This window comes from Lagopus muta, chromosome 6 (assembly GCF_023343835.1).
Source record: "Lagopus muta isolate bLagMut1 chromosome 6, bLagMut1 primary, whole genome shotgun sequence".
NCBI lineage: Eukaryota > Metazoa > Chordata > Aves > Galliformes > Phasianidae > Lagopus > Lagopus muta.
The window spans coordinates 1391452-1412595 of NC_064438.1; the positions used below are offsets into that span (position 1 = coordinate 1391452).

At 37.2% G+C, this 21144-nt stretch overlaps 1 protein-coding gene across 2 annotated transcripts in view; it reads right to left on the reverse strand.

Annotated features, from left to right (window-relative positions):
* The window catches only part of ELP4 (elongator acetyltransferase complex subunit 4), a 122925-nt gene that overhangs the window by 39731 nt on the left and 62050 nt on the right, over positions 1 to 21144 (reverse strand). The window contains exon 10 of one of the 2 annotated variants that reach the window (XM_048950066.1): positions 14606 to 15630. The exons of the other annotated variant lie outside the window; for it this stretch is intronic. Within the exon in view, the coding sequence (XP_048806023.1) occupies positions 15490 to 15630 (141 nt within the window). The 3' untranslated portion in view covers positions 14606 to 15489. Of the gene's footprint in view, positions 1 to 14605; positions 15631 to 21144 lie in introns of those variants that run through there. 2 annotated transcript variants of the gene reach the window in all.

Genomic DNA, 21144 nt, shown 5'->3' on the forward strand with positions numbered 1-21144 from the left:
ATCCTCTGTAAAGGCTGGGAGAGAGATTACATGTGTAGAAGTTTTTTAGATCCACAAACACTTTGGAAGTTTACTTCCTATTTCAGTGGAAGCTCACAACAGCTACCTTAAGTGATGATCACTGACTGATTAATTATCTTTTGTCCATTTTGGCAGTGACACAGTTAAGAAGAGATCAGAAGGATTAAAAGTACACAGCAGCTGATACACAAAGTTGAAAAAACGGTTGAGTGAAATAGATATTAATGAAGCAGCAGAAAGAATGGAGAGAAGTGGCATGTTAATATATTACATTATTTCAAATGATTTGTTGTGTTTGTTTGATATTTCCAAACTCTCACACTACATAGATAACTACTTAATTATTAAGTTACTGCTTCTAAAATTCATTACTTAGTTTCTCCAGTATCCCCAGCAATTTTTCAATTTATTCCACTTGGTAAGTTGTTGTTGTTGTTCCTTCTCTCTGCTTCTTCCCACTCTATTTACAGTCTTTTAAATAATTGGCTTTGGTTTTGAATATATTTAAGCACTCTTTTAGTTCATATGAATGACTCCAACTCATTTTGACACACTATTGATAATACACTTGTTGTAGCTATACTTTGACTTAGTTCCTGTCTTCATTGTTCGTTAACACAATAAAATGGTTTCTGACAGAGAAGAATAAGATTAACATTTAATTTTTACATTCACTTCTGCTGCCTTCCTAATAATAGCACTTTGAGGGTCCCACTTAATGTTTAATTGCTTTACCTCATTACAAAAAAAACCAAAAATGTTGTCCAAAATGGTGGCACATCTACCACTGAAGATATTCTGTGCACTTTCTGTCAAGGTTGTGTCTGCCAAAACACCACACTAAGCTGCTCAAAGCATAAAGCAAATACAATTTGTTGTTCTCAAACAGAACATTTTTGAGGAGTGAGATGTTATTTTTTTTAAAGACTATTTAAGACGTATTTAGAAGACCAGTGCTGTTTATCTGTGGTGTCTGTCACCTCAACTGTCTTATTTCAGAATACTGAAAAACTGCTTCACATTTGAGCCAAGACCTAAAACACATCTATCCTAACTACTGTGAAGGGCTCAGTTACAAGAGCTCACTACTTACTCTATGCTGGACCCAGCTGAAGGGCTGGCTATGTGAGTGGAAGCTGGCAGTGGGCACAAATGACCTTCTGAACTGTCCCAGGAACGAACTTTGTGTTTGCTGTTTGAATTCATCCGTGGCCATACTGCTTATTACAGATCAAACACGACATATGTCAGGTAGATCTAGTGCATGATCGTGCTCCATCTTCTTTTCTTAACCAATACAGATGAGATCCTTTACTACGGAATTTTTTCTAAATTACATCCATGCCTGAAAACAAATATGCAGGATGTATAAGCAATACAACATTAATTAGTTCCTACTGATTTAGTCAGAAAAGAGGAACAAAATAGAGCTTATTTTCTAAAAGGTGATGATGTACACTGAAATTTTAGAATTTACTAAAAGCCACCTCACTGTGCCATCCTTCAGAGTAAATTGACTGCTAGATTCATTCTTGATGTCACTGCTGAATCAGCCAAAAAACACCCTGAATCCCATCTAGGTCATGGACTCAAATGGCTCACCGAGTACACTGCATCAGCAGAAGTTCATTTTGACCTGAGCCATTCGGAACATGGGGAAACATTTCCTAGGGGAAACAATATTCACTGTAGAAGCTAGCATAGTTACACAATTAATCACATACTTTGGAAATGATCATATTACAGAGCACATAAAGAAAAAAAAATGAAGGTGGCTAACTTTACCTATATAATTCCTTACAATGCTACTAACAATAACAATTAACAAAGATAATATCTTTAAATTGGACTATAAGTTAAGAATTAGAAAGCAACATTTAGATGAGAAAGTTTTAAAAAGTAAACATTGCTGATAACAAGCTTTTTAGAATTCATGATATGCCTTCATATTGCAGCGCTTATTTAAGCTTTCCTCTGCCAGTTACCATTGTCAAAATATACAGCAGTACTTAATAAGACAAGACTAGACTTAACTATTGACTTTCATAATGAAACATGAAGATAAAAATGAGGCTTGGTGTAATTTATAAGAGAGAAAATGATGTACTAAAAGCAAGACACTAAATCAATTTTAAACACCAAACACAATTTATGTCTGACTTTAAAACTCATCCTCAAAACATTAATCTAGACAAAGGCCAGAAACTGAATGAGGCATAATTTGTGAAACTGATACCTTTCATCACAACCTCTAGCTGAAAAGGTCATTAGATATATTATATCTAAGTGAGCAGCTTATCCCTGCTTCATTACTGATAATTAAGGCAAGTAATATTTTCTTGACAGTAATGTGTCCAGTAAGAGATATCGTCTAGTTTGCATAAACCAGACATTAATTACCAGAATAGTATCAGAGATAAAAAAAATTAAGTACCTGTGTAACATCATTTCATTATTTTTTCTTCATTTCCTTAAAGAATTAGCAGGCTCAGAAACATAATGAGCATATTAAGAAATCCATTTCCAAGCATTTATTCAAATCCTTAATACGCATTACACAAATGTATTTTTTGTATATACATAAACAGAAATGAAGGCACTTCAGAATACAAACATTATTGGAATATTTTGTAATCTTGCTTTACTAGAGCAAAATTTGTGGGTGAAGCGCAGTGATTAAATAACAGGTTTGTATTTGGACTTCATTTCGAATGTTAAGACCTTCATACAGAAAAACTCACAAATGACTCCCAGACCTGTGTCCTGCTTCACCCTATTTGCATAAATGGTAGTTCTGTTATACAGAATAGGCTGCGCATGTCCATGTGACGATGACAAATTTGTCACTTCGCTCACAGCCTTTTAAATAGCTTTCATTTCTCAGCACTTTTAGAAGCTAAGTTGAACAGCATTTGGAAAAGAGAAAAAAGAAAGGTTCTATTAAACCGTTCTGCAATAGTTTATTCACTAAGGTATGTCATCTATTTCACTTCATCCTACCTATAGACAAATGTTATCTACAGAGATTTTGCCCTCAGCCACAGCAACAGCTGTAAAGGCTGTTGCCAATCCATGCCATACAGGAGTCATAAAATGGAATCTGAACCTTTTCGTTTCTCTTGATTTCAGTATCCCTTAAAATCAAAATGTGCATTTTACAATAAATTTTGAGGAAGTTGCAGTGTGAAGAGCTTCTTTTTACCCTTTGAATTCTTGTCCCTATGGACAAACGCATTATGGGTGTTTAGAGCAATATTTATCACACAGCATCACTAATTTAGAAACAGTCCTCGAGTCCCTTGTTGGATAAAAAATGAAGTATGGCTTCCCAAAGCAGGGGACAATACTAAAGTGAATACATGGCAGAAATGTGAAAGCAGTTGTAGGTGCCAATTCTGTCATTCTCAGGAATGGGGCTCATACAGAAGGATACCATCTGCAGGACTTACATTCTGGTAGAGGAAGACCTCTTTCTCGTTGACGGTTCCACCTATGTGGGCTGATCCCACAGCCTGCCACAAATCTCTAAGGTGACTAAGAACACTGCCACCAAAAGAAAGCACATTAACCTAGGAGATACTTGCCCTTTCCAAGGCAGAGATCAAGCACTGGTGGTGGTGCTTGTGAAACAACTGTGCAAGTTGCCTGGAGTTTACAACAATACATGGGGTTGCCAATGGTCTGTGTTGACGTGAGCCCACTCAATGGAGCAGTCACAACACCATGCATGTGCACAGAGCCATAAAGCTCTGCCTCTGCAAGTGGCTGCTACATTCTCTCACATGATCCAGCTTAATACAGATTAATTAAAAGTCCAACAGAGACGTAATGAAAGTAGGTGACATATTTAAAGAGAAAATGCACTTAAAATGGAAAATACTGCCACTTCAACCACAAACAAAAGTATTGGCTCTTTCACTGAAAAAGGGCTGTATCAATCTGTGCAATACTGCTTAACTTTCTTGTGGCAGGAATCAAAGCAGCACTTTCCATGGCAGATGGACAGGATATTTTTTTTGCCTTTTCTTTTGGATAAATACCCAGGCATGGCCTGGTTAACTGCAAGCTAGATTACGCAAGGCATTAGACACAACAAGGAATGGCTATTAAACAGCATTAATTGCAAGAGCATTCTAACTACATAGATCTACTTGTGCTGACTCCTACCTGCCACTGCCAGCTCCTTTGGCTTCAAAGACCGGCTGGAGTCAATGAAAAGACCAAGGTGAGAAGTCTAAGGGTATGTAAAGCTAAATCAGCTTTGCATTTTTATAATCTGATTTTACGAGACAGCAAGTTGACCATAGCTGCAATCAACAATAAATTAGTGACATAAGTAGGTACTTCTGTAACACTCATGTCATAAGATAATTTTGCTTGACTACTTTGAACTTGTTTAGAATCACAGTACAATAGTGATCATCTCTTACTGCAATTTACCTCTAACACTTTGATAAAACCCCAGGGAACTGTAATATCTCAAAGACTGAAAATCTACACAGAAGTGACTGCAGAAGCAAATACACTGTTTTAACACTCCAGTAGTGGAAAATTTCCTCATTATTTCTAATTTCTGGGACAAGTGACATCAGTCATTGGCACCTGACAGACAAAACTAATTGATTACTTTTATTATTCCACATATACTGAATGCAAACCTGAAGAAGTTCTCCAAAAACTTTCTAAAGCAGAAGCAGCACTTATAATGTGAAAATAGTTCTGCTGAGTTAGTAACATGCAAAACATTTCTCACTGATATCAGTAGGATTATGCAATATCAAGTATGTTGCTGCAGATGGCTATTTATTTATAAATAATAGCTGTATTTCATAATGAATTATTCATATGCTGTATAATATCGACAAAAATAACTTGCATGTATCTCCTGAAACATTTGCTGTTTTCACTGCTATTACAAATTATGACTTTACACATCTGCTTTCACTCTGTATTTTGATTATAAGATAATCTGAGTAAAAGCATAAAGTAACCTTCTGTGCCACATTTGTAGAATGAGTATGCTTTAACAGATCACGAAAGCCATCACTCAAAATTTCTCCACAGTTGCTTCAGCAAGTGCTTCTTTGGAACGTGGGTACAAAATAGCTGCGTTTCTGCCGTGGAAGACGAAGTACAAAGCAAAGCCTGTCCACGTTTATTTCAGATTACAGTTTTGGGAACCTCTGCTTGAAGAGGATGCAGGCCATATGTACATTTTGGAAATGTGGCTTTTGTATGCATTTCACTGGATTACAATTGGCCCATCCTAACTACATTTTATAACAGACACTGAGATAACAAAACAAGCATCGGCCAGTTTCATTTAAATGTCAGGTCCTTAACAAACTTCCAGTCATAAACTGACCCTGGAAAAGCTGCAAAGCTGGAGTTCCTAACAAAATGAGTAATCATCTTGTTATAATTTATACAGACAGTTTAATTTGGTTATTCTGATAGTCTGCTTGATGTGATCATATCATGTAATTCTACCACAGTGACTTGCTCATTTTATTAGTATTTTATTGTTCTTACTTTTCTTCTATTTTTGATCTGGTAACAGTGATAACAGTGATAACAGCTACCTATAATATGTTATTTTTCAAAGGCTAGGAGTAATAGATATAATGGGATATTTTTTTCAGATAAGACAAGTAATTTCAGAAGCCTTTAGACTCTCAGGATATATTAAAGGTGTAAACTTATACTGACAAATCCTGCCAAGAAATCTGCTTTTCACAGCTTGCCTCAGTTTAAGAGAAGTTAGCATTCAGTGCCTAAAATGCTACCACAACATCTCCAGCTTCTTCAAATCTGAATTTGGAATGGGCAAAATTCAGATTCATCCCATTAGTAAACTGGAAAAAAAATCATCTCACAAATCCAGTCAGTGCTGTCCTAAAACCAAACATGCAGGTACATCATTACCTCACTGTTACATTACAGTGGACAATCGATTAAACTCTTCTGGATGACTGTACAGAGGATGGTTAAACAAGAGATGGGACCAGATTTTGTCCTAGAAATAAAACTCTACGAGAGATGCACAGCACTTCTCTCTTGCCACTGCTCACTTTTATTAAGTGAAACGTTAAGCTTAAGATGTGTTTTTGAACACTAGGGAAAGGCTTACAGACTCCTTGAGGATGTTTATAGTGGGCTTCCTCTGACAGTACGAGCACGAATGTGTACTCCTCATGTTTCCACACCTTCCCCCGTGACAGATACACAGGAGTAAAGGGACCAATACAAACCAGACAGCTTTTCAGCAGTTTTAGGGCATGTACCTGAAAACTGTTTTTATTTTAGGTTTTGACAAATGGAAAAATCATGTTTAAAATTCTGACATCAAAACCTACAATTTCATGCTTCATCTACACAACATCCCTTTAGATGTAAACACCATTTAAAAACAATTTCTCCCTTAAGTTCAGTGCTAGACATTTCTTCAAATTAATTGTGGATGAGGATTCATTTCCATTATTTGGGGAAAATGTTTTAAAAAGATCCCTTTTTTAATGTAAAATCATGGCTGCAGCATAAGCTTAGTTGCCTTCTACTTCTCTACAGCACTGTGTACGGCTGTGCAGGATCTTAATGCTCATGTGGAACAGCTGCACTGACACAATGGGCTGCATACATTTTTACTGTCCTAATAATCCACATATTAAAGAGTCCCTACATACTCATTGATGCGACAGACCTTAACAACTCCCTCGGAGCTGCTGCAGTTTATCAGGTCAGTGATCTGCATACTGAGGATTCCCCAAGTACTCATTGACAGGTAGCTTCTCATATACACTTGTACTAAATAATAATTGCTTCAATGGAACTGTTAAATCCCAGTTGCAAGAACAAATTAATTTAAAACCACTGAGACAGCGCTTTAGTTTTTCTAAGGATGTGACAAATCTAGACAAACCTACTAGACAAACCAAGACATCCGAGCAGAACAACTGTTCTCAAATATTAGAGCTGTATGGCATTGTGGTTACAAATACTGCACATCCTGTCTTTAGTGAATTACCGTCACTACCCTGCAGCTAGGCAAAGGTGACTCCTAACCTGTTCTTAAAACCTGTTAGAAAAAGACTGAATTAAAAACTCGTTATAAAGGTAGCCATGTTAATTGAAGCTTTGAAACGGTCACGCCTTATATCCTCATTTACTGTGTTTAGTGTTGCCATCTTTCCTCCTATCAGCCATATATCACTGAACCTTGGTTACTTTTCCTTTCTCTTCTCTTCCATACCTTAGCAAGCGTTCAGCCTTGCCATATCTGATCCCTTTAATCTTCTGCTCTAATGTTTTCTCTCACTACATTTATGCTCTATAGATAGAAGACAAACTCATACAAAGCACAGAAAGACTTTTCTGTGCTTTGCACGTAATAGGACTGGAGAGACTCATTTACTTCCACTCACACAAATGATTCACAACCTGGACAACTTTCTGGCTTATCTGAGTTTCAGATGATGCCAAGCATGGAAGGCATCCACAAAGACTATTCAGAAGAACAAATGACTACATGGAATCTACCTACAGTCAAAACATAGCTCCTCCAAAGAGAGTAATCCAGAAGAGAAGGTTGATTCTTGATGTTAGTCCAGAGTACCTTGAACTCTATGTCCATGATGGACTTTGGCACGATAATGCTGTCCTCTACCATTTGGTATAGGGTTAGTAATTCCAGTAATCACTGGAATTCTACAATGCTAAATCTGATATTCCTACACAGTTTTCTCCACTGGTCTCCAAGTACTTTGGGTATTATTTATAGTCTGACCAAGAAACAAATCGGTTTCATTTCACGTTTACATTACTTGGTTTTTATGACTCATTTATGTTCCAGCTAGCAGGACATGTGGATCCAGCTGACATTGGTTGTCGTGTGTTTCTGAAAACATTTTTCATGACAACCATGTTTTTAAATCACACGAGACTTCAATCAAATTTACATTAATAGTCAGGGTAGTCACAACACTCTTGCACATAACTCACCAAGTGAAAGCTGACAGACAAGCCAAGGAACCAAAACAAGAGGCAGAAGAAAAGATGTATCCAAAAACCGTTAATAGATCCACGACTTTCCTAATCCTAGCTATGACAAAGGACACCAGAAGACATAGCAAGAGGTAATATGATAACTCTTAGTAGTGTAGCACTTGTGCTTAGACACTACAAACTCAGATTGTGACAACTTCTTTCCTAAAAGTTAAGTACTGTAAAAATTAAGATGAAAACAGCAATTCCTCCCTAAGAACACTCCCAGTATGCAAATCTTTTCCTCAGAACATGTAATTTATCCTTCCTTCATCAATACCTGAACTATTTTTCTGCAGTCTTTTTCTTTACAGTCTTAATAAATCCAGGAATATTCTAAGTACTATTACAAAGATTATTTTCCTTATGTGGTCTTTTGGTCAGGAACACCAACCTCCCTCTGTCCATCTATTATCCCCATTTTTACTACGAAGCAAATATAAACCTCTTCAATTTAAAGGACCTTGCAATTTAACATCAGCTTAGACATCATCTCTTAGATAGCCATACTTTGCTATTTGTGAAATCTTTTTTGTTTGTTTGTTTGTTTGTTTGAGATGATCTTATGAAAATTCACCAAAGTATCTCATTATACTCCTTCAAGAATATGTTGAAAATTTACTCTTCTATGAAAACCTCTTCTTTCACTGAACTTACTTGCTGAGCTAATTCAAGACTTAGGCTATGCTGATGAAATCCTAACACAGCAAGTTACTGACTTTTGCCTCTGCTTAAGAAGATAAGACCAACAGTATTAGCCTGAACAGCTCTCACAGTCTCATTCTAATAAAGCTGTAAAATGCTATTCTTGCTGCAGCCAAAGGATTAGAGGCAGGGTCAGAGTGTGTGTGCTGCAGGGGATGGTAAAGATTTAGAAGGCAACGTTACAGAAAAAAGAGACTGAAGGTTCCTGAGAGGATGTTGGAGAAGGACATAGCCTCAGGAAAATGAACTTTTACAAGAGAGGGAAAGAGCCATATCTCCAAAGCATAGGGAACCCCACAGCTTTTGTGTCTTCACCTAAAACAGCCTCACCTTCTCCAGTATTCAGCTTTGTCCTTGACAAATTTCAGTTATCCCAAAGTTCTCTGCTAGCTTCCCACAGCCCTTTTGCTTCTCTCCAGTCTCAAGTCTTTACCTTTACTGTGCAAAAATGAGCAGTTATTGATCTGCTGAAAGTGCTGATAAACACATTAAAAACAAACAAACAAACAACACCGGTGGCATTTATAATGGCAATAACAATAATTTGACACTTTTGCCCCATGAAGGGGCTTCAAGGAATAATAAATGAACTTTCAAAAGAAACACTCTGAAGTAAATACTATTAAAATGCAGTAGGACTTGGAAATAGTAATGTAGATGAGATAGCAAAATCAAACCAGAATGACAAACATAAGAATTGGAATAAAACATAAGGAGCTTGTACAGAAAGACAGTAAGGGATAGTGGTAGCTTAGGCTGTTGTTTTTCTTTATTTAATATGCTGAACAGATTGGGAGAAGCAAAGAAGAAAAAGTTATTTCTTTTATTTCTTTTCCATTCCTATAGTTAACTAGATTTGCATCACAACGTATTTTGAACAGAAATTTCAGCATCAGACTACAAACCTATTTAAGCTAAGCAGGGATGAAAAATGGCGGAAGAAAAGCTGCTGCCAGTTAGAACAAGAGAAATCTGATGTCCAACTAAGATATGGGACCATTAGCCTTACCCATCAGACCAGAAGGACAGAGACAGATCTAGTTTTGATGACAGACTTCTGACAATAACTGAACCTGCTTCTCTTTATAAAGCAATATACCGTCCTGCTTAATGCCAGAGAACATATTCCTTGCAAAGAAAGAAGAGGCCTACTTCAGCAACGAAATCTACTCATCAGCTGTGCTGTTCAATGGGGCACGGCACAATTAGGATACGAAAAACCTGGAGTTATGTGAGAAAGGTGGGAGAGATGGGGGCAGAGATCTGAACTGGTAACTGATAGAGAACTCAATAACTAGAGAACCTTGATCAGACAAGGATAATCATTGTCACCAGAATCCCTCTGTCCTACTTTCAAAGACCTTATGAATGAGAAAAAGTTTAAATCTGAGCACAAAACCCAGAAATGTGTTCAGAGACACAGGGCAACGCCTTGCTTAGAAATACTTCCGCCTGATTTCCCAGGCAAACGGATGTTTTGAGACCTCCACTCAGTCAGGCTGTCTGTAGCCCTTACCTCATTTGATGAAGCTTCCCAGTCCTGGTCCAGCAGGTACAGCATTTACCAGACCACCTCCAAACTTTCAGTGTCCCACCGCTTCTCATCAAATAATATCACATGGTGTCCCTGTCTGGCTGACATAGCTCCAGAGATAGGAATGAAATTCTGTGCAAACATTTCCTGCCACTCTGACTTACAGACCCAGGAATTTTGTTCTCTGAGGACCAGAGCTGATGTGGAATTTTTGTGCAATTATCAGTCTGTCAGTTTGTGTTCTCCACTCTGGAGCAGAGACACAGCTTAGCATAAGCAACCTGGCTGAAAAGAGGAACTGAAAATGCTTTCATCTGAAGATATTGGACATAGGTATTGCCACTGTAACTTTTCAAGGAGTTGCTGCTTTTAGGATGAGGGTGGGCTTGGCCCTAAACATTACTGCACGTGGAGACTGTGTAACAACAGAAAGACGAAATGAACTGAGTAAGTAATGGTGACAGTATCTATAACCCATCCCTTTCATGTAATGTGAAACAAGATTTGATGGTACTAAGTAGGCCCGCCTACAAAAAACGCTAAAGCAGCAAAAGAAAAGGTGAAAAATCTAAAAAAGGGAAAGGGTTCGAGGATTTCTGTCAAGAGGAGGAGAGGCATTTGATAAAACACTCAAATCAGTAGCCCTGTATCAATATAAGTGGTTGGATTGATATGTTTTTCTGCTCTTTGTGATTGAAGCAAGTCTTTGAATATTCATGAGGAACAGGCTTCAGTCTGTGCAAAAAGCTTTTTTCTGTCTTTGTCTTCACGGGCTCTGGGAGGAAGCAAAGACATCTAAGGATAAGTCTGGAATATTTAATGCTATGTGGAACTTTCATCAATTGTGGAGCTGAATGAAACAATTCATCAAACAGTAGTTTTGCAACCAGAGATTGCATTTCTTTTGGCAAATCAACACAAACAAGTTACAAGGACTTTGATGTTGCTAAGGAATTCAGAAAATAGTGGCAGTGCCCGCAGCATTTGACACAGCTTGAAGCTCTGGATGTCAGTTGAACTTCCATCCTGAGGCCAGAGAATCCTCCTTTGAATCCCTTTGACATAAGACTGACTATCTGGTTTGCTTTTGTTAATGAGTTCATATTCATAGCAAGCCAAGAGAGCTTGGTTGCTAATCAAGTGTAGCAGTAGAGAAGTGAAAGCATTAATCCAGCTGCTAAAGGCATTCCAACTTCTGGAGTCTTTGTCCACAGTGCAAGATTACTCGGATTTTCCTATCATGACTACTACAATGATTCATCAAAGCATTACGAAGGTAGACAGAGGAATTTAGTGCCACCTGTGGGAACCAGCTTTTTCTTTGAATCATTTGGCAGCAATGTGTCTCTGAGAATATCAATATCAGAACCCTTAAGCTCTGGCTAACTTTGCTTTTGCCTTGTCTCAAAAAACGATGGCAGGGAAGAATGGGTCCAGTACTGTTGAGGTGAAGGTGTGACTAATTTTCCCTCAGATGCTTCAGAGTTCTCACTTCTGGAGAGACCACAGGGAAAATAATTGATTTGACTCATCAAGGCTTTCTGAAACTACAGCGTAAACACTTGCTGGATTCAATAAATTCCTTGCCACCCCAAAAGATGTCTCTCTCTTAATATACCCATGTTCATTTTTTTCCCCATACCATTAAAAAATTAGTATGTTTGACACATTAGAACCATTTAATGTGATGTCTGTTTGGGCGCTTGCTCATATGAAAAAAAACCTGAAAAGAATATCAGCCAAGTTCCTTGGGTCAACTTTGCAGACATTGAAGTATCTCCAGCTTAACTGAAATTGTAGTGCAACCCACCAAGAGGAAGGTATCCCTGCATATAGCAGAGGGGTTGGAACTGGACGATCTTTAAGGTCCCATCCTACCCAAACCATTCTACGATTCTGAGATCCCCTATGACAGAGTCTTCTACTATTATTTTACTTTCAGATTATCTTATTTTTCCTAATAGGTAGGTCTATTGTAGGCATATCAATGGGATGCTCATACCACTTTCTATTGATTCCATATGCACAAGCTCATACAGGGGCTGCTCAGTCTCACAGACACCAGTTTCTGCAGTACAGATTTGTGTAAGCAGCTGTTTGTTTGAAGAAAAGAAAAAAAAGATTTTGTGCAAATTTTTAAGTACTACACTTTAGTTAATGGAAAGTTTTAGTTAATACTTTTCTAACATCTGTCAGATCTCAGGAACAGCAATTACATGTGCCTGATGAAGTACTTCTTAAAGGATGGATAAAACGTAGAGTTTCGTCAACATGGCAGAGAGAATTACATAGTCTCTTCTATAAAAATTATTATTTTTTTAAGTGGAAGTTTAAAATCTATTCTATTTTCAGTTTCTGAAAGCAATAATTTCATTTCAAGTGCATTTTAAAATTATGCTTCTGTAATACAAAGGCATTGTAATGATCTCTCCTTGCCGCTACAGTAACAAAGCTGTTATGAATCACCACAGTGTGCGTAGATATGGAAATTGATGGGGAAGCCTTCCTTGAATTACAGACTAGATTTGCATCAATTTTGTCTGCTGCTTATGATGTTTTTGTGTCCTGAAGAATTCTTAACAGTAGCTTCACTGCTGTCGCAACTGCTATAGTTACTTGGGACGTATGAATATCCATAGGGCCTAGCAATCCCAAATGCATTACAGAAGGATCAGAGCCAGATTATGATAAGTAAGTTTACCATTCACCCTTATGCTTAAGAACACACAAAAATGTTCAGGTAATACTTAATTTAAAGTTGGGAAACATACATTTACTGCTCTTGCAAGTAACAATTTTATTGTAATTGAAGTCTGCCTATAGAGATCACTTTCATGAATCTGTGATTCCTGTTGTTTGTTGCACTGTGGTACATTAAAACCAACCCCTATAGTCTGCATGAAACAAATCTATTTAGATTGTAACCCTCCTCAGTGTACAATTTTTCAAAACAGGAAATATGTTTTTAAGGCATAAAATTCCATGCACAAAGGACACTCAGGTCAGACAAGTGTTATGATCCAGCTTGGGCACTACTGACTTCATTTCCAGTGGGAAGGCCCCGTGATATATCGCCCCATTTATGAGTACCATACTGTGCACTGCATTAGAATGTGCAAGCACTGAAAGGTGATGTCAAGAGGCTTTTACCACCACGTATCAGGACAATATGACCTATTTGCTATCAAAAACTGGTGCAGGTAACAGTTACACAGTATGTTGCTCACTTCAATACAGAGGTTTATAAAATCTCTTTGCGTTAAGACTAACTGCTAAGGAATATAGTCCACAAACTTAAACCAGAAAGAAGAGATGGGCAAATTATCATGTATTTAACATATTACTAAACTCATTTTCCTGGTTGAAGTCACAATTCACAAACTGTTCTTGGGTAACTGATACAGCAGAAGACAAAACAGTAGTACACACTGCCCATTGACTGCCATTTCAGTCACTGCTGCTCAGAACTCCCAGAAAGGAGCTGTCACTTATCTCTCTAGAGATAGACAAGAAACTGGTGCATAGAAAGAAATAGAGATAGATAGAAAGAATAGAAATAGAAATCATAACTGGAATACTGAAACCAGAAAAGAAGATCTAAGCAGTCAGAAATTACTACAAACTCACAATAACAATCCGAATTTGATCAAGACAAGAAGATACTTATTTGTAAGCAGTCACAAGTAAAATAATCCTTTTTTAATAGACAATTTTTCAATAATCAGCAATTGTCAAATGTTTCAAGATTTAGAAATAAATGCATTTTATTAAATATCTCAGACTGCCACGATCTTTTTTTTTAAAACAATCAGTAGCCTATTGTAATGTAAGATTTGTAAGATTTTCCAGAAATTAAAGATGTCTGAGTAACTGGCATTGTGATACTTCATTTGAGCAGTCTGTTGGCTTTTTTTTCTTTTCTTTTGGTAACTATTTCTTCTGATGTGGACAAGAACTTTCATTTATGGTCATATAGGAGAAAGGTAATTAATTATGCCAAGTAATAGTGCAATGCTCTGATGGCACAGGAAAGAAAACACAAGAAAATCTGAAATCCAGAGTAAGGATTGAATAAGTGATTTTTAAGAATTCATAGTTATTGCCCAAGGGAAAAAAAGAGTTCTGGAATCATGTAGAAACAGTATAGCTGCTGCAAAGAACATGAGCATCCTCAGACAATATGATGCAAACCGCTGTGGTTACGTTGGTGCTCTGCTTGGGCTACCAGTCCAATCAATTGGCAATACTGCTTTTTGCATGCATGAAGACTTGTTTAGAGGTAGCTCCACCCACACAGGGCACAGTGCTGGTCACACACACAAAGGAAAAAGATGGGGAACAAAACCAATTATAATCAACATTGACAGTAGGACAAAAATTATGGATATATTTAGTGCACTGCCACTGTAACAAGTCAACTGAACGTGGCTGTGTGGCTAAGCTACTCTTCCTTACTTTCAGATCAGCTGGTTAGTAGGAGTAATGATTTATGTATGCAACAGGGTCCTGATTCTTCTGGACATGTTGTCTGTAAATAGTACAGAATGCATGATACCAATGTTACTTAGCTTCCTCCTCCCAGCTAAGATCACAGCACATAGTATATTCAGCTGCCAAGCATTTGAAAAAGACTACTGATGTAGCTTGAACCTAATCAGCTGAATGAAAGTGCTAGAAAAAATGTATTTCAGTTTTAAGAAAGGAGAGAAGTACGACTTGATGTGTCAGAATCAGGCTGATAGTCACGCCTTCACGAGAAAACCAATGATATTCCCCTTTTCAGCAGCAGCAATGGACTGTGCTTATTTAAAAGGACAATTTGACTGCAGATCTTTATGCTTCTGTTGAAACACACAAATACGGCAAAACATGCTGTTACAGAAAGCAGGGGGAAATTGATACACATTCCAGAATGCAATTCTTCAGTATTTTCCATTTGGATTATCAAAACAGTGCATCTTTTAACTCAATACTCTGGAACTGTAACAGAAAACTATGAAGAGATGATCCCCCCTCCTAAAGGAAATTTTATTGTACTAACTACACAGTAACCTTGTGTTTAGATGAAGTAATTGTATCTGATTAAGCGAATCATACACATTACTAATGAAAGCAGCACTACTGATGCCATACACTATTACTTAAATGATTATTCTAAAAGTGAGCTTACACAAAAAGGACAATCATTATCAAAAATCAGGAAGCTTTCTTACTCTGAAGACAATTTGAGTAATCTTACCCAACAAATAAAAGGTCTGTTTTGTCTGATCATATTTGCACAGGCAGCAATTCAAACCAGTAAGTATAAACAACATGAATAAATCTGTAATCTGGAAAATAATTAAAAGGTTTTTTATGTGGCGAAACAGATTTTGCTTTGTCATTCTGTCTTAATTTCTGTACTAACAAAATGCTCCAAGCAGGTGTAAGCTTTGGTAAAGGTCAGCACAGAAAGAGGCATCTTGTTTGATATTTGACTAGCATGTGGGCTATTAATAGCAAAATGTTCTAATGAACAAAACACGACGCTTTAAATACCTCTAGAATTTTTAATCTCCTATACATGCCGTATTGTATTGGTTAAGTCTAGAGAAAGAGTTTAACAGTTTCAATGAATTAAAAACCAGAAAGTGTTTCACAGCAAAAATAAAATGTCTTGGTTAGGAGAAAGCAGCAGCTATGCATATGAAAACAAGGAAGTCTAAGGAAAAAAATCTCTCTGCCTATACATGCTTTGCTAAAAGTCTCTTGACACAAATAAAAGGATCCTCCCCAACATATGGAAGAGCTGCTATGCCCTTCCGGGGATGGTCTGTAGCTATGTTCACCTCAGGCACGCCAAGGAGAGGTGAATTGTCAAATGTAATTTCAATCATTGGGTGGTTTGGTTGAGGCAGATTAGTTGTACGCAATCATGATAGATAGTTTATCCCAGCCCCAAACTGCCGCTTGGGAAATCTTGCACGCAAACGAACAGAAACTCAGTCATTATTAGTGTCAAGAAGGTATACGGAGGCAAAATTTGGTTGGCAGCCAGGCAAGATGAATCAAGGCGAAAAAGTGACCAATTGCATGTTCAAAATGGAAATTGATAGGCATGTTGTAGTTTGGAAAGATTTTAAACACCAGAAAAAGTCATACATTATTAATTATTCAGAGATAAATATTTAAAAAGTCTTTCTCTATGGAGAAATACTTTTTTTTTTTTAAAGTCAATGTAAATGACTTGTGTAGTGTCCTAATTTTAAAGCTCTATCCCAGAAGCTGCCTTGTGATATTTTAGAGCACATCTTATTACATAATGTTAAATATTCCTTTCAGTCAAAATATTGCACATCCAAAAATCATTCACCAAATAAGCACTTTTAAGACAAATAAAAGGTATATTTGATTTGCAGAACTGTTTCTAAGCAAAGTACCCTGCAGAACTCCTTGCAGCGGACTATAGTGCTAATATTTATCACCTTCACCTTTACGAAGATATCTAAATATTTAATGAACAAAACAGTAAAATCCACCTGTGTGAGCAATCACAAGTCTTGGCTCTTTAATAAATAGCAAAAAATTGCTAAAAGAGAATGTCCTCAAGTTTCATTGCCTGAAGTGATAGGCTCTGACAAATCTAACAGCTCTTCCTGTGTCATTCCTAATGCACTTGTCACTCAGTATTATCCATCCTCATTAATGACAATGGGAAAGTTTATCTTGGGAACACGTTTTAAATCATCCACTCTTTACAATGGGACCATGAAATCTCTTACAAAACATGAGGCGGGAACAACTCTGACAACAAAACCCCTTCCTGGCAGCTTTACTCTTAATTCCTGTTCAAGGAATAATGTGTTTATCATACAGCCATACAGAACAATGTATTAGATGAAACTTGAAACAGGAATAGCTGGTTTGATTTTTCAAGACAGGAACGTATTTTTATAATATTTTTATTATGCTGAAAACACTAAATCTTTTAGGAACATAATTCTGTGTGGAGTCACATTCATTCTATTTAGGACAAAAAAACACCCTTTAAAACCACCCATAAAATCACTGGAATATACATTAACTAAAGACTTCATATAAAAGGTGGCATTTCTCACAATGAAAGTATGAATTCTGACTGAGTACTGGCTTTGTACAAATTCTGCTACATCTATAGATGTTTTTTACCAGGGCTCCACAATGCATCTATGACAACAGTTATGCCCAATTTTCTCCCAGAAATGCTTTCTTTGATTATCAGTTCTGAAAACTGATCAACCCACCTTGGCTGTCCTAATGAAATACATGGACAACTGACGGAATGCAACTATGCACCTTCCATTGGGTGCTCTAATGTGAAAAATGCAACATCAAGTGTCTCTTGATTCACAAAATGACACCAACAACCTTCCATAACATCAGTAGCTAACATAACTTACTTTCAAATAGATCTTCTCCTACTCTGCCTTCAAGAAATTCTGATCTTTTGGATCAACTCAATTGGTAGCAGAATAAAAATTTTCAAAACATAAACTCCAGAAACCAAAAATAGCAAAAAAACAAATGTTGCAATAAAGTAAGCCAGGCATGCGTGTTTTGAATGAATATAGGCAATTCCTAAGCCAGGAGTGCAGAGTAATGTCAGAGAGGATACATATACACACCATGGTGGACGTAGGTGAGAGGCAAAAGGACTGGAGTAGAAGAGCTCAGCTCATGCCATGTGTGTAATTGTAGTTCAGACTACGCAGGAAAATGTACTTCCTATTAGAAGGACACATGAGTAATCCACTGACAAAATCCTTTCAGTGCAGTCCTACCTTTAAGCATTACTCTACAAAGACAGCAAAAATTTTCCTTTGTAGGTTTAGGGGAGTTTGAGAAATCTGAATCTAATTCTTGTGGCTTTTTCGAAGCCAGAATATCCTGTTAAGATCAAGAAAAATACAACAGAGACCAAAGTCCACCACAAAACCGTGCCTTTTCTTTCCTTGTAACTGGTGTCCTGAAATCTTCTGAAGAAGCTCCTGTTTTCTGAAGACAGAACGAGGACTGGCCAGTTCTTTCTTCGGCATTTTCTGAGGTGATGTAAAAAACCCAAATCCATAAAATTCATAATTTTTCTGATTATTTCACAATGTTTTAGCAGTTAGTAGTCGACTGTCCTTCTACTTGCTTTATTGAAAAAAAAATCAGAAATAATGTGGCTTTAAATTAAATGTAACTGATGAGAAATCAAGTACCTCATCAGTCATTTATCAGTATACAAAGGAAACCTAAAAAGAACAAAAGCTAAGTAGATGAAAATAAAAATAATCACAAATGCAGAAATAAAGATTAGCCTAATACATTTAATAGTGATCCTCATTTACAAAATGCCTCTTCATTTGAGCAAAACCTGAATATCCATTTAGCCTTTCGAAGCGTCAGGAATCTCCTGCTAGTTACTTACTGGTATATCTGCACATATTCAATATTTATGCTGTCTTTCTCTCTATCCATTTTTAAAGAGAATTAAAGGAGTAGCTAAACCTCTGCCAATAAGATGACAGGAAGGCTATTTTTAGTCTAGATGATGTAGACTGAACACAAACAGCCCATGGCTATGGCACTGCTGAGGATCAGATCTAAACACAAATATTACATTTTCTTCTTATTAATCCCTTATTTTAAACAGTAGCAAGAATTACACATTAAGTACTTGTTTGTGTCTCTTAATAGCACTCATCCTAGAAGCAGCACCGTTCTTCCTTACATTATAGCAGCCATAGCTCACATAGCTCCTCTCATTACTCTCTGGTAGCAAAAGGTTTTTGAAAGGGCATTTGAAGCAGCACAGGAAACCTGCAATTCACACAGAATTACAAAGTCCTATACCAAAAGGTGAGAAGTACTGGTTAAGAGGCATATGTTGTTACCCCAGGGGCTTCAGATTGCAGGCCTGAGTCTATGACCACAGTGATTATCGATTAAGGAGCACATTACTAAAAACCTAATAATCAGAGAAGAGATGCAACCAACAGATAACAAAGACCATGGAATAAAAGAGCTGAAAATAAAACGTCGCTGTGTTTATTTTATACTTACACTGTGTCAAGACAGGTACAGGATGCGGCTGGTTTCAGGAGGAGCCCTTGCCTGGGCTGATTGTGAGTGCACCCTGCCTAATGTTTCCTCTTGTTCATCTAATTGTTTGTTGGCTCACAACTAAAAGCAAGTAAGAATGCACATCCAAAAATCAGAGTCTGCTGGAACACTGTCGGCCTTGACTAGGAACATAGGAGTGCTGCTGCTGTGGTTACGCCTGTTGGGCCATCACAGCTCTGAGCCAATGGCAAGTGAAGTCATCGTGCAGCCATTATTCAAGCACATCACATATGTTTAAAAAAAAATAATATATAATTAAGGCCCTATCTCAAAAGCTCACATATATTCCAGGTGCCTGATGGAGAATTAGCAGGCCCCTCAAGATTCAGCTAAAATCACACTCAAGCTGCCTACCTCCAGCATTCCTGCACAAGTCCTTTTCAGAACAGGTGAATGCAGTGACGCCTAGCAAGGATTACCGAAGACCTTAACGATTTAAATATTAAACAATTAGGTTATTCTAAGAATAGCAAGAGCTTTCTAGGTGCAAACAGAAATTTATTTCTCTTGTGCAGAGAATTCGTATGCCCAAAGATCTGTAGTTCATTAGGTAGAAAATACAAGTCTATCTTCTCATACCGACTTTGTGACACACAGATCATACAAATTTTATGCATCTCCAAGTAAAAATCCTTCCGTAATTTTTGTTATAACAGGCTCAAAGCGAGACAAAAGAAGATCCCATGAACTCTTTACCAGCTACAAAACATGGATTTCCCAAGCCTTTAATATCTGAAATGAGGCATTTAATATGAATTATTTTCACAGAGTGTCACTAGCTGCTTTCTGAAAGTCACGTAGCTTATGGCTGGTTTGGGCTGACAGCAAAGATTATGTTATTTACTTATTTATCTATGCACACTGATGCAAAGTTTTAGTTATTTTACACAACATAATTACTGTTCACTTTCTTCAGGAGGAAGGGCTGTGGAAAGGAGTTGAACTGTTACTTGGTCATGCCAGACAAATCCAAACTTTTACTCTGGAGGAGGTAAGACTGAAACTCAGCGTCGAGCTTTTCATAAGACTGGAAATGCTAACCCTTAAGCTAGAATTTTCAAACTTGAAATTAAAAACCTTTAGAATTTGTTTGATTAAGCTTGCTACTAGTCACAGCAAATGTTTTGCCTCTTTGCGCTGTTTTCCCACAAAATGACATTTTAACCCTTTCCAGGTTCCAGATGAGGCTGTCTTACAGTTTCCTAGTTTACAGAGTCCCTTCTCTGTATAGGAAGATTAACAGTCAGAAGTACAACAAACTGTCCTAAAACAAGAAGACACAGATGGTTGCCCAACTCTGTGACGCTGATCCATGGAGTTATCTTATTCCCATTCTTTCAGTGACAGTTCTGAACTAGTGCACCAACACATTTCAGGGAGGTTCAGGTATGACACAGGTCTTTGACTAGGAAAATGTGACTTTCATTTTTATTTTCCTGCATTTAAAGATACATATAGAATCCAGAGATATATTTTACTGTGTAGCGTCAGGATTGAATCCATTATCACTTGTAGAGTGATAGTACCATGCAATTACGAAATATCACATTTTTATTCAAATTTGATGGCACTGTAGAGAACATTTAATGGAAACAGCATTCAATTCCTATTGAGAACTACTGTGCTTAACTCTTTTTGCTTCTTAAACACTGATGGTTAATATCTTTTCAACACATCCAAGACCTTAAAAAAGCACTGTTTTACTGCAAAAATCAAAC